At 45.6% G+C, this 14,999-nt stretch overlaps 1 protein-coding gene across 2 annotated transcripts in view; it reads right to left on the bottom strand.

The window, feature by feature from the left end:
• LRRC2 (leucine rich repeat containing 2) overlaps nt 1-14,999 on the bottom strand; it is a 43,473-nt gene that overhangs the window by 15,493 nt on the left and 12,981 nt on the right. For both annotated transcript variants that reach the window (XM_027096928.1, XM_027096929.1), the window contains 2 exons: nt 10,613-10,756; nt 4,501-4,708 (listed from right to left, as the gene is read on the bottom strand). In XM_027096928.1, the coding sequence (XP_026952729.1) occupies nt 4,501-4,708; nt 10,613-10,737 (333 nt within the window). In that variant the 5' untranslated portion in view covers nt 10,738-10,756. The remainder of the gene's footprint in view (nt 1-4,500; nt 4,709-10,612; nt 10,757-14,999) is intronic.

Genomic DNA, 14,999 nt, shown 5'->3' on the forward strand with positions numbered 1-14,999 from the left:
ATGTTGTGTTAGTTTCAGGTGTATGGCAAAGTGATTCAGTTATACATATATACATAAAAGAATATATATATTCCTTTTCATATTCCTTTCCATTATAGTTTATTATAAGATATTTAATATAGTTCCCTGTGCTATACAGTAGGACCTTGTTGTTTATCTGTTTTATATATAGTAGTTTGTATCCAGCAGACATCTTTTGAGCCATGTTATGTCCAGGCAGACTCATGTTTGGCACTAGAGATACAAGAAGGAATCAGGCAACTCTGAAACTAATCACTTTTTAAAATATTTGATAAACACCTAATACTTGCTGTGCCAAATTTCTAAATGTTTTTATGAGTCTTTAACAGGGAAAGAGCCCAGAAGGACAGTGTGGAGACCTGGACGCCGAGCCATGTTCTAGGGGCACCCCCTCCCTGGGCCCTCACTTCTGAAGTGACAGAGAGGAACTCGGCTGTATCCAGGGCCTCCCCTGGCTCTAGTGTTCTGGGATAAAATTGTAAAGGTGTTGAGAAGTGCTTAAGGCTTTAGAGGGGGCTATTTGTCCCGTTGAAGAAATTCAGTTCACAGGATTACGAGCCCCCACTGCAATGAGGTATGCTGAGCACTGAGGGACATGCATGTCCCCTGACCTCATGGAGCTGACCACAGCACATCAGCTGCAAAGTGGGGCAGGAATGTACAGGGGAGAGGTCGGGTGGGGTGGAGGTAGCAATCAGAAGGCCCACAGTGACCCTTGCTTGCTATCTGGTGCTTATAATGGGCTTTATGATCATTGCTATTGGATATGTGGATTAAGCTTTTAACTTGCAAAAGTACTTTCACCTTAAATGTGCTTTCACGTAACAGTACCATAAGATAGGCAGAGTGGGCATGATGAAGGCCCACTTAAAAGAGGGACACTGAAACCCAAAGACATTTAAATGGGTCACTTAGAGTAAGAACAGGCTACATAGTTTCAGGAACTAGTACAAAATGAAAATGCAGGCCCCTTCTAAAAATTAAGAATTTCAAGATGGTGACAGCAGAGCATTACATCAAGCACAGGGCCCCTCCCAGCACAGGGCCCTGTGTGACTGCCCCCAGCACCCGGGCCTGGCAAACCCATCTCGGCACCTCCTCATCCTGATCTGAATGCAGCCCACACCAGATCAGAGGGTTGCCTCCTGTCGCTGAGACAAGATGACGAGCTGGGCATCAGGGAGCTGACCCTAGGTCATAAAAACACTCTCTCTCTCTTTTTTTTTTTTTTTTTTTTTTGCGGTACATGGGCCTCTCACTGTCGTGGCGTCTCCCGTTGCGGAGCACAGGCTCCGGACACGCACGCTCAGCGGCCATGGCTCACGGGCCCAGCCACTCCACGGCATGAAAACACTCTCTCTTTTGAAGCTTCAATTATCAAGTGTCTCATAAATAACTTCTCTCATATTGCTCTTCCAATAATGGCACACTTGGAAAGGTTATTATGCCTTCCAAAATTATATCCATAACTATTTTTAATAACATGGGAAAATCTTAAGATAGCGTGTTAAATAAAAATAAAAGGAACGGGGTAAAGATGGCAGATTGAACACAACACAGACACTTTTGCTCCTCTCTAAAATTCCATGAAAGATGACAGTAAAGGAATTCCTTTTTGAAGATATAAACCTTACAAAGGGCAAAGAGAAAGAGAAGGGAGGCAGCAGCAGGAAAATGCTGGTAGCTGGAAAACTGGAAGATGGTAACCCACCTCCCTGGATCTGCTCAACCTTAGACCAGCAGCAGCAGGAACAATGAGACACGACCCGAACTTCTCACCAGAGGCTCCCGAGGCTCAGGAAGTGGAAGAGCCGGGCATGTCTGGAGGTGAGAGTGGAAGGCAGGGCTAAAAGGAGGAGGTCAAGTTCAAAGTCTGCCCCCCATCCATGTCACAGAACTACTGCCCCTGTAGAAGACTGAGGCTTATCCACTGGAGGGATTAAACAGAGTGTCTGGATTGGGGACCATCAGGCACATCTAGGGAGGGAGGCAGCAACCACAGGATGAGTGATGGAAGCTGAGACTTCCCCACCCAGCCTTCCTCTCTGTCCAGAGCACTGGTTGCCAGGCCTGTCCCTGCCTGCAGGATGTGAGAGGATCCTCTCTGTGGGCACCCACCAGCTGCAGACAAATCATAAATATGCACTCCTGGGGCGGGGGGTGGGGGGAACGTGCTGGAGACATGGGGCTCCATAGCAACGCCCTCCAAAAACCGAAGCCTTCACCTGACACACACTTGGAGCTTCCAGTTTCTCAGTGCTCCCGACACCCTGTGTCTCCAGACCTCCCAGAGAGTCCCAACATGCCAGACCAACACAAACACCCCAAAAAGGAAAAGGAGACTCTGAAAGATGGAAACTTCCTCCAAAAAAAGCTATCAATCCCAAGATAAGTAAGAACAGCCCCCATGAAATGAAAACAGGACAACATTTTTAAAGGAAAATTTAAGACTCATGCATAAAAGTAGAAATATAAAGTCACATTACAGGACTCATTCATTCACAAAACAAAGAGACAGCTCTTGGAAATTAAAAACTTGACAGTAGAAGTGAAATTTTCTATTGAAAAGTTGTTCAGTAAAATTAGAGGAATCTCCCTGAAAGAGCAGGGCCCAGGGCCTGGGGTCTTCCAGCTCACAAAGAATGCCTGACCCCCGACACCCCCATCCTAATCGGGTACACAAGTCATAGGTCACAGCCCCACAGCCGCTCCAAGGAACCCCAGGGGAGCTCTCCCCACCCAGTTCCCAAGACCCCAGAAGCTCCACCGCCCTGTCCACCTCTTGCTGACCTCCTGCAGAGGCCAGACCTGCTGCCTGGTGAGATGTTAGAGGCCAGAGCTCCCTCGTTGCCGTGAGCACTCTAAGATGGCGAACATCCTTTAATGGAGCTTTTCACTCCTTAAGCAGAGGCAAGACTGAAACACAAATCTCTCTGGGGAAGGAAAACAGCAACTGAAATTCATAGTAATGAATGCCTGAGGCCCCAGAGTCTTGCCTTCGGTGGGTACCCATGAGGATAAGGTACCAGCTCAGGGAACCGAATGCAGGGGACAAGAAGGCTGTAAGTAATGAAGACAACATCCACATAGTTCACCCTGGGGTCTCCCTAGCCTGCTGACTCAACCCTCTTCCTATCCCCCGACCACACTAGGCACTCACTAAATGCCCTTTAAAGTGGTTTTCCAAAGTTGCTGTGAGCCGAGAGGACTCAACAGGTTCCCCAAGCGGGCTGGGATCGTGTTTGACCACGGCACACGAGAATGATTTACCAGTGGTATTTAATTAGAAATCCAGACAGGCCCTCCTTCTTGCCCCAGAAAAGGCAGTATCCGCGTACCCACTGATCTCAATGATGCGGATGCAGGAGAAAGACCACCAGAGGTGTCAGTCATAGTCTCTCCCAGTCTTATAGGGCTGTGTCGCTAACAAGACAGTGTCACAGAATATCTGCTCGTTTAATCCTCACAACAACCCTCTGAGGGGGTCAAGGCAAGCATTAGAACCACTGAACAGGGAAGGAGATAAAATGTGTACAAATGGAGCAAACAGCCTCAGGTCACACGGCCAATAAAGGGTCACCCAAAATATATGGTCTCCCAGTCCAGAGTCCTTTCAGCCACAAAATGGTGGGATAAAAAGAGATGGAGAGCAGGTCCCAGCAACTCCGTCCCACTGAACGGAAGACAGCCCGAGCTCATTTGTGCCGCCACCCGGCGCACACACACCACGTGCTGCTTCAGACAAGAAGCATCAGAGCACAAGCAGCCCCGAGATGCCTCTCCAAGCCAGCAGCAACCTGGGGGAGTGCGAGCAGGAAGCACCGTACACACCCGAGGCACCAAAGAGGGCACATGCTTGTCCTGGCCTCAGAAACTCGGAGGAAAACTGGCTGAAGGGTCTGCGAAATTCCTTTGCGGCTCTACACTCTGTGACAAGTCAGCAAAGTCACCGCCCACAGAGGGGTGTTAGGCAAGTCAAGTGCTCAGAGCATTAAAAAAAAATAAGAAGGCAAGAAGTTCTTTTTAATGGGCGGGGAGGGGTGGCGAGGAGGCGGCAGAATCGAACTTTTTTTTTTTTTTTTTGGCCGCACCCCGTGGCTTGGCGGAATCTTAGCTCCCCTACCAGGGATTGAACCCGCGTTCTCGGCAATGGAAGCGCGGAGTCCCAACCCCTGGACCGCCAGGGAATTCCCAGAATCAAGCATTGCCATCCTGAGGAGCCGCTGGGGTCCCAGTCCCTCGCAGCGTCGTAAGGATCCAAGGGGATCCCGCTGCTCTTTTCAAGACTGCACAGTCCTTCACCGCGGAAAAGACGCCGGCAATGGCTCCTCCGCATCCAGGGGAAAGCTCTCTAAAGACAACAGCAACAGCGTGCACTGGGCCAAGGTCAACGGCCTGAGCTCAGCCTAGCAGCAGACGTCGGCCGCAGCGCTGCAAAGAGCCTCGGCGTGCTGTAGGGACCGAAACGCATGGACTCACCTTCCAGTGCTGCCCCGTAAGTTCAAACACAAACTCACTGCTCCGTTTCTCTCTCTCCTTGGAAACTGCACTCTGCCTTGCGAGGGAGTTCCTTTCAATCTTGTCCAGAAGCCTCACGCTGGTGTCTATGAAGCCATTCTTGCAGTACGCAGCCTGGGGGATGCCCTTCCTTCTGCACTCGGCCACGAAGTTCCACTCCTCCTTTATCCTAAAGCGGGCAGCAGAGGTCTTGGTTATCTCCTGGGGAATCGCCATCACCTGCCTGGAGAAGTCAGGAGGGCCACCTGGGCGCAAGCGCAAGCGCAAGCGCAGTCCTTCTCATCACCTGCAGTTTCCCAGCAGGACAAGCCCTCCCCTCCACTTCCGCCCCCTCTCCGCCCCTTCTTTCTTGTTTCCTCTGCTGTGGTGGATATGGGGTGTGGGGGAAGCTTAAACCCTCAGAGTTGTGAAGTATTAGCAAATCTGACTTTAAAAGTAGAGGAGGTGAGTTAACATGGCTAAAATTTCTACCAAAATTACCTATGCCTTTGATTAATTACAATATCCCTTGATATTATGAGGTGACACCCAAATTTTTCAAAAATGCAAGGCCAGGGCTTCCCTGGTGGCGCAGTGGTTGAGAGTCCGCCTGCCGATGCAGGGGACGCTGGTTCGTGCCCCCGTCCAGGAAGATCCCACATGCCGCGGAGCGGCTGGGCCCGTGAGCCATGGCCGCTGAGCCTGCGTGTCCGGAGCCTGTGCTCCGCAGCGGGAGAGGCCACAATGGTGAGAGGCCCACGTACCGCAAAAAAAAAAAAAAAAAAAGCAAGGCCACAGGAATCTGATGACCTTTCAGGAGCATATGGATAGAAATATACAGGCAGCCCCAGTTTATAAAATTCGACTTTAGAAGGTCATCCATCAGCCACCTTGGGAAACTTCACTCCTGCAGATGAACCTGTTATTCATAAACTCCAGTTCCAATCTGACACTGTGGCTGGCCCAGGACTCCTCAGCCTCCCCATCACTCCCAGCACCTTCTTGTTGCTACTTCTCTGACATATTATTCTATAGTTGTCTTATCCCCCCAGCTTGGTCATAAGCTCCATCATGATGGACTACGTCTTGCTGCCCTCCAGATGCTCACGCCGTCATTAGAACAGTGTTTTGCACCTGGGGGCCTTTCTCCATGTAGAGATTTGATATCTGCTTGGAGCCTTTAACAGGTTGACATTCTATGTGGTACAAAAACAAGGTTTGTTGTGGTTTTCCTTCAAATCTATCACACAGAGACATTGTCTCAAAATAAGGTAGCCTGCCTTGGATAGGAACTTGGTGCATTCCACACTCAGGAAGGCATCTGGGCCCTACTCAGCCCAACTCAGGGACTTGGTGACAGGCAGTATCCCAGGCTTCTAAAAGAGGGCTCTTTTAGAAACAGGCTGCTGATGCAGCCCTGGTCTCTACAGGGCCTGAAGCAATACAAATGCTGAATAAAACAAAACAAAACAAAAAACCCTGTAGTAGAGGGTCAGTCCTAGTATGGAAACTCTCAGGTGGTACCCGAAGGAAAAGTGCACTAGAATCGCAGGAAAGCCCAGGAGCCAAGTGGTCAGGAGGGGCAGGAACAGAGGAAAGAGTCTGGGGCAGAAACATCTTTGAGGACTGGGCATGTGGAAAGTCCTGGCCTGGACTACCAGGCACCGTCAATTGTAAGAAGAAACATAAGGCTGATAAAAGCAAGAGACTGGTGGATATCCTTTTTCTGGAATACTGGAGACTTAGTGGATTTTATCTGATCCTATAGGGGTACACACCTTTGTCGTTGACTAAGCTATTTTACAACTCGGCAGAGATTGAAGTTAACTTGTAGACAATTGACAGCAATACAAATCATTCTTGTCTACAGACATTCTTGTCTCTTGGTGTTAAATACATCTATATGCTGATGACGCACAATTATGTATCTCCAGCCAAGACGTCCTCAATGAATCCAGCCTCCTTGCCTCCCAGCATCTCCACCTGAATATCTAAAAGGCATCCCCCAAATTTACATGTTCCAACCCAAACTCCTGATCTTCACCTGCAAAACTTGCTTTTTCCTCCATCTTAGAAAAAGCCTGCCAGTTGCTCTGGTCAAAAACCTCAGGGTCATCTTTGACTCTATGCTTTCTTTCATATCTCACATCAAATCCATCAACAAATAGGGTCATTTCTACCAGAATCTGACCATTTCTCACCACCTTCACTGCTCCCATCCTGGTCCAAGTCACCAGCATCTTCATGTAGGCACCACTCTTGCCGCCCTACAGTCTAAACTCATCCAGCATTTTGAGTGAGCTTGTGACAGTGTCAGTCACACCATGTCATGCCTCTGCCCATACCTCTCACTGGTTTCTCATTTCACCCAATAAAAGCAAATGTCTCACTATGGCCTACAAGGCCCTGCGGATCTGTGCGCTCCCCTTGCCTGTCTGACCTCATCCACTACTGCACCCTCACTCACTTTTTCTGGCCCAGTCACTCTAGCCTCCTGGTTCTTCCCTGAACCACCCAGGCAAACCCCTGCCTCAGGGTATTTGCACTTGCTGTTATGTCTACCTGGAGTTCTTGATCCCAGATTTCTGCAGGGCTGGTTCCCCAGGACTATGTGCAAACGTTTCCCCCTTAATCAGACTTTTTGCTCTTCAGACACCACTTCAGGTATCAGTGGAGTTTCGTGCTTGCCATTAATCTAGGAGAACAGGAGCGCTTGAAAAAAACTATCTTGCTGACGGCATTGGCTAGCACAGCTACTACCCTACCCAGGTCCTAGTCACAGGTTGCTGAGCTGGGGAAAAGCACTGGGTAATCAACTACCTGGGGCTTCAGGATCTACACATGAAATCTACAAATAATGTAATAAGACAGATAAATTTTAAAATACCAGCACATGGAGAAATAGGAATTTAATACCAGGAGAAAGTGCTGGAAGAGTTAGAAGTGAGCTCCTCTGGGAAATACTAGCAGGGGCTTGGGGTGATTTGCTTTTCATTATTAGCTCTTCTGTGTAATTTAAATATTTTTAATACCATATGATAAAAATAAGTTTAAATATCTACCTGTAGCTCTAGTTCTGACTGTAGCAGTCAGGGATACAGGGCAGACCCTAGATCCAAGGCACTGATTGAAATAATAAAAGAAATCCTTCCAGAATTTTCACAACCAGCAGCACAGCCGCAGCGAGTTCTTGTACTCAATGAGCACTTTTCAGATTAATGTCTCTAAATTTTCTTTCTTCATTTCTTAGACTGAACCTAAAGGTAGAGTCTAGCAAGGTAATGAAATGATACCGGTTAACCCCTACTCAACACATCTTTCCTATATCACAAATTACAAATTGATGTAACTATTTCACATATCTTGGTACAGCCAACGTAAGTGGAGGGAAAAAGGAAATTAGATGCGCTACTTAAAAATAGTTAAATACCAAATCTTTTTTGGATTTCTGTTTTAAATGTTTGATGTCTTAGTCCCTTTGAAACCTAGAGAAAGTCACAATGAGAATATAAACTATTTTTACAAATCCATTCTCTTCCTTGAGAGTAATTAACATAAATAAAATGTCATTGTCTTTATACTTTATCGCCCATATAATTGAATACTCGTCCCCTTAAGTCAATTTTCGTAGTATTTCAAATACAAGATAAACATACAAAACAATGCCATTAGAGCTCTATTCATTAAATCAGTAAGTGTGCAAATAAAATACTCTTTCCTTAGGAAACGAGCCCACAATCTTAGTCTAGATGGCAAATAGGCTCACTGGATGAAAAATTCCTCACTTAGAGCCTAACAAAAGCATCTCTATCTCTCCATCTAAATGACTGAGTTTCATTCAAGTGGAGTGATGTTCCGTACTCAGAACTTTTAAGTGTTAGTATATACCTCATGGAACAAATACAGTATTACAAAATGAAATACCATGAAGTGAGGTAACAGAACAAACTAAACGGTTTTGCCTGGTTTAGTACATTTAAATTAACCAGATAACTGCCTTTTATACAAAACAGTCATCAGTACCTTAACTTTCAGGACCTCCCTGGTGGTCCAGTGGTTAAGACTCCGTGCTCCCAATGCAGGGGGCCCAGTTTCGATCCCTGGTCAGGGAACTAGATCCCACATGCGTGCTTCAACTAAGAGTTCACATGCCGCAACTAAGGAGCCCACCTGCCACGACTAAGACCCGGTGCAACCGAATAAATTAATTAATTAAAAAATATATATGTATGTATGTATATATTAACTTTCCCACAGGAAACAAATTTTGAGAAACTAAAGGGTAACCTTCAAATAGTCCTAACAACAACAGTATAAATTATATTATGAAACTTCAAAAATACCTGCCAGAAAAAGGTAAATTCACTACATTCATGTTTGCAGGTCCTGGGAAATTAATGCTTCTTCCTGAACATCACACTCCTCCAGCCACCCTCCCAGTTCCTCCTCACCACCCATCCAGTTTGGTGGCTGTTTTTCTTATCTTGAGCTAGAAAATCCTAACAAATTCCCAAGAAGTTTTCTGTCTTAGGTTAAGATAAGGCACACCACAAGCCCTATGGCACTGAGCCTAATGCAGGACCAACCCTGTGTACATGAGACGTGTGAATGTGGACACAAAGCCATTTGGCACCACGATGGAAGACAGAGATCGAGAGTCAAACGTGACTGCAAAGTGGCTTCCAGGGCACGGTTCTCAGACCGAAGCTCCTGCAGGTGGCTGCTGTTCCCAGAACCCACAGGCGGTTACCTCAGCTATAGACGCCTCCATAAACCTCCCAGGGCTTGGGTCCCCATTCAGCAAGTTGTCCCACCCTAGAGTAACCCCAGATGCTGGGGGTGGGAGGAAGCTGGAGCAGGGCTGAGAACCACTTTGGGCTCATAGGGCGCTGGGACCTTGTGTAATTCATGCTCATGTAGATCCCTAAGATCCTCTGCCATGGGTGTTGCCTGGTCTGAGGGTTCCAATTCTTAAATTTAAGATTCATGTCATAGTGTATAATCTCATATTAGTGGCAAGTGAAAAGACAGTCCAGCTATCTGTGATTACAGCATCATATAGGGGGAAAGGTTTGGCCAAATCCTCCATTTACCAGCCCTGTCAATTTGGGCAAGTTACTCAGGTCCTAACTTCGTCTTCAGACTGGGGATAATTATAACCACCTGGAACAGCTGTGATGCTTACAGTAGCAGCTTAATTATCAAGCATGATCAGAATAGGTATTTGCTTGATCGAAATAATTCGTAGAAGTGAAGAACCAAGAATAAAGAGACATTCATATCCTACACATTTTGTTTTTAACCTAAAGCCTAGACATATGTCACAATTTGCCAATTTGATGTAGGGTCATGGACCGCCTTTGAGAATGGGTCTGCCAATCAGAATCCCACTCTGCCTTTCTTATATAAACCACACCCATAACACATGATCCAAGATTTCCAGTTTGGGTTTCCTCACAGGGCATAAGAATTACAGACGTGCAAAGCCACCTGAATGTACAACCTTTCTAGCTGATTGTACTTTTATCCGTCTTGTACAGTGTTAATTCAATTGGGTGGTTCATATTGATCACACACATAGTTCTTCCGAAGCCCTCAACTTAGTTTTCATACACACAATAACGCTCTTTTACTCATACTTCATGAGCGTATGACAGTAGTCAAACCACATCATTCCAATCCAAGTAAAAATTGCATCAACACAATGAATCTTATCTAACATTCAGCTCAACGGGTGACAGCTGAGTGCAGGACATAGAGCAGCCTCATGTTGTCACGTGGGTGGACAGCATCAGCCTGCTGAGGGCAGCTAGGTGGTCTTTCAGAATTTCCTGTAGAGGGATTTGTCGTGTCATTGCTGTCTTTTCCATGCCTGGCACAGTACCTGGAATGTATGGGGGTCCTTATAGCTATGAGTGTTACTGTTACAGGAATCGAATGTTCATTGTAGGCAACAGCGTGAAGATTCTGAAGTCCAGTGAGCAAGTGTTACAGACAGGAAGAAATCTCGGAGGAAAGGCATCCCCCTCCACAACACAAATGCAGCCTGTCTTATTCGCTAGAGAGCTACAGAGCAAGTACAGAGAACACATACTTTTCCAATGCGCTTTTCTCGAGCCTTTCTGCCTCCTGCTTCTGCCAGGCTTTGTGCTTCTTGACACGAGTTTCCCACAAGGCTCTGATGACAGAGACGTCGAATACGACCACTTTATGCCCCATTTTAAGAGCATGAAATTACCTATTTAAAAAAAATTATATATATATATGTCAGCTTCATACACACACAGAAGAAAATAGTTTTAACTTGAACTTTAAAATAAAATATGAGTGAATCAATTTCATGCCTTGTTTCTTCCAGGATGGCAGTTGCTAATGTTCTTAGGGTCTGAGAGTACTCTTGTTTGTAAGTCAGAGTTCAGCACTCAACTGGGGTCCTCTCCTCTAGAATGTCACACTTGTCTCTCTACCCCTCAGCTGACATGTGGGTTCCCAAAGCCCCCTGGGCATTCCTCAAGCTTTGTGGTTCCACATTCTATCGAATTTACTGGCATCTGATCTTCTCAGTAGGTTGTAACACACTCAGAGGTAAGTTTGATTAGTTATTTAGAAGATACACACACACACACACACACACCAGTTATCTGAGGCCAAACACCAGCCTCCATTAAGCGCACCAAGCATTGTACCAAACCCCACCGAGCACTCTTCCTCCTGGGACTGACCACACAGCCTGGGCACTTGTCCTGTAGGTTTCTCCTGCGACATGAACCCTCACAGCTGCTGATCTCTGTTTATGTGGTTTCTCAAACACAAGGAAAGTCAGACTCAGGTACATCTTGGTCATCACCTCTTAGTGAGAACTAGCACAGTGTGTGGCACATAGTGGACCCTCCATAAATATTTGTTGAAAGACAAGTGAGTAAATGAATGAATGAAAGTGAGTAAAAGATTTGCATCCAGGTTGCTTCACTCTCAGCCCACTCAGTGAACTTTCTCTCTTCATTTTCCCACCTCATATTTACTATTTGTTTTAAGTCATTATTTGCTCACTGCCAAAAAAAAAAATTATCAGGACAGAAAAGTGCATTTCAACATTCATTCCACTAAGCTATACTTATCTCCCTTATCGAAGTAAAATAAGTTTCTATATATTGTTTTAAACTTCCCCTGCCTACAGCATCAAAATCTGGCTAAAGCCATTTCCTGATGTGCACAGATACACGGAGTGTCAGTTGGCAAACAGTAAGGCTGTTGAATATTCTCTGTTCCAATTCCAGACACTTCTAAATAGCAGTCAGTGGGGATACAAAACCAAATATTTAAATCTTCTGACTCAAGTTTGTGCTCTCCACAAATGGCTTGCCAATATGAGTGGCAGAACTGGCTTATGTTTATGCAGCTGAACATTTGAGGTCAATAAGTTTAGTCTGAAGAGCTGAAAACACTGACCCCAGTTGATTTCCCTCTTTTCTTTAATTTCTGACATCTGGGACTGTCTTTTGTCTCCCTTAAAATTCTTTTACCTAAAGGAGATTTTTGACAAAGATGCAAATGGTGCAAGTTTTGTGTGGACATAAGTTTTTGATTCTCTTGGGTAAATACATATGAGTAGAATTGGAGGGTCATATGTCAACTCTATGTTTAACCTTTTCAGGAACTGCCAGACTGTTTTACAAAGCAGCTGCACCATTTTACATTCTCACCTGCAGTGTATGAGGGTTCCAGTAACTCCACATCCCCGCTGACACTTGTTATTATCTCTCTTCGTATTGTAGCCATCCCAGTGAGTGTGAAGGTTGTCTTTTGTTAGCATTTCCCTGATAGCTAATGATGTTGAGCATCTTTTTATGTGCTTTATGTGTTGAGCATCTTTTTATGTGTATACCTTCTTGGGAGAAATGTCTATTCAGATTCTTTGCCCATTTTTTAATTGGGCTATTTGTCTTTTTAGTGTTGAGTTGTAATAGTTCTTTATATAGTCTAGATACTGGTCCTTTGCCAGATATATGATTTGCAAAAATTTCTTCCCATCTTGTGAGCTGTCTTTTCACTTTCTTGATTCCATCCTTTTACTTTTAACCTAAATATATGGTTATAATCTATATGAGATTTTATAGACAGAATCTTGTTGATTCGCTTATTTAACTCATTTGGACAATTTCTGTCTTTTAATTGGTATGGTTAGGCAATTTACATTTAGTACAATTAAGGATATATTTACATTCAAGTCTATCATTTTATTATTCATTTTCTGTTTGAGCCCTCTTTTGTTTTCCTCTTTTATATTTTCCTGCCTTCTTTTCTGTTATCTGAACATTTTTTACTATTCCATCTTATTTTCTCTATTGTGTTTTTGACTATGCTTCTTCATCTTTTCTTTTTCACGGCTGCCCTAGGGAGTATAAGATACATGCTTAACTTATCGTGGTCTACTTAGAAACAGTATTTTAACCACTTCAAGTGAGATATAGAAAGCTTATTACCTGGGCTTCCCTGGTGGCACAGTGGTTGAGAGCCTGCCTACCAATGCAGGGGATGTGGGTTCGAGCCCTGGTCCAGGAAGATCCCACATGCCGCGGAGCAACTAAGCCCGTGCGCCACAACTACTGAGCCTGTGCTCTAGAGCCCGTGAGCCGCAACTACTGAGCCCGAGTGCTACAGTTACTGAAGCCCACATGCCTAGAGCCCGTGCTCCGCAACAAGAGAAGCCACCGCAGTGAGGGGCCCGCGCAACGCAAAGAAGAGTAGCTCCCACTCGCCGTAACTAGAGAAAGCCCACGAGCAGCAACGAAGACCCAACTCAGCCAAAAATAAATAAATAAAATAAATAAATTTATTAAAATAAAAAAGAAACCTTATTGCCATATAGATCCCCTTATGCTCTCACCTTTATGTTGTAGTTGTGCTGTGTATTATATCAGTCAGTGTTAGATTTCTTGGCTTCAGATCATCAAACTTATTTCAAAGAACTCATGAGGAGGAAGCTAGCCTGTCATATCTACCCTGATATTTACCGTATCTGTTGTTCTTCCTTCATTCCTATTGTTCCAAGTTCCCCTCTGGTATCATTTGCTTTCTGTCTAAAAAACTTCCCTTAACAATTCTTTTAAAGGAGGTCTGCTGGCAAATTCTCCATTTTCCTTCTGAAGGAGGGCAGGAGGCCCACAGAGCAAATGGGCCACACAAGGCTCTGTTTTCTGGGTCAAGAGAGCTGCAGAAAGTGATTGCTAGCCAAGGCTGCCAGGTTGCAAAGGGACCATATTCTGTGCCCATGACTGGGGCAGGCTCCAGCAGATGTCCCACAATGCTGATCCTCCCCTGGGAAATGCAGGAAACCTCTTCCTACTACACTGTCACTCCAGCGTCCTTTACTGAGAAAGGTTAACAATGGTGTTCACTTCAAAGGACGAATACTTAAAGGAATTCCATTATATATCACAGAATACACACACTGAAGAGTGCATTCAGGTTGAGAGGCAATAAGTTGATAACTAACACAGTAAGTGATCAATTTGGTTGGGTTCAGACCTCACATTCCAACCTGCCCTCTGAGGTTGTGATTCCCACGTCAGATCAGTCTTCTGACTTTGCAGTGCTCTTCAGCTGTTCTGTGGGCGCCACCCAGTGGCCATCTGGGACAGGGGTTCTAACAGACTGCCAACGCTGCTTAGGGTCAGATCCATGCAGGTGCAGCTTGGGAAAGAGCCCAGGAGCTCATAAGCAACCTTTTGGGGTTGTTCTCCAGAGCTTCTCCCTCTCGGTGATCTCTCTGGTCCTTCTAGATTCCTGGGGCTTGCTTTTCAGTCCTCTGGCCAGAGACCTGGTGCTTTAGCTACCCTGCTTTGCTGTGCATGTCCTACAACTGCACTGTGTTGGGCCACACAGTGGGAGGACAGTGCAAGGAAAAAAGCAATGAGAGTTTCCTCCACCCTCTGGGGACCACAGCTCCTCTGCTCAGAAAGGAAGGATCCCTTATCCCAAAGGATGGGTGACGGAGGTCCTCCATTACCAACCTTCTCCCCGTCGCCCCTCACTGCTGCTACTACTACACAATCCTACGGGGGCCTAAGGCATTAGAGGGTGGAGCAAAGAAAAAGAAAAAAGACAGGGATTTACCCCCACGCTCTGAGCATTAGGAGCCTGCTTCTCACTCCTGGAACAAAATTAGGTGCTTTGTGCTCAATTCTGGGTTTCAGGCTGCCTTGAGTCCAGGCTGGGGAATACTGGAGGGGAAAAATGGGAAACAGACCACAGGTTCTGTTCTACTTTGAATTAGGGTGTCCTTCCCTTCTTCTCTTGCAACTGCTTACTTTTCAGGGTCTTCACATTGCTGTTCTGTGTAATGAGTCCAGGTTTTATAGCTACATTTAGTGGGAGAGACAAGGTGAAGTGTGCCTACTCCATCTTACCCCAAACCATAAATCTCTGCATTTATTTTTTCTTTTACCACTTTCCTTACTCTGTTACCTTCAGCTCAGGAG

This window comes from Aethalodelphis obliquidens, unplaced genomic scaffold (assembly GCF_003676395.1).
Source record: "Aethalodelphis obliquidens isolate GAN/ISIS:26980383/991018 unplaced genomic scaffold, ASM367639v1 scaffold111, whole genome shotgun sequence".
NCBI lineage: Eukaryota > Metazoa > Chordata > Mammalia > Artiodactyla > Delphinidae > Aethalodelphis > Aethalodelphis obliquidens.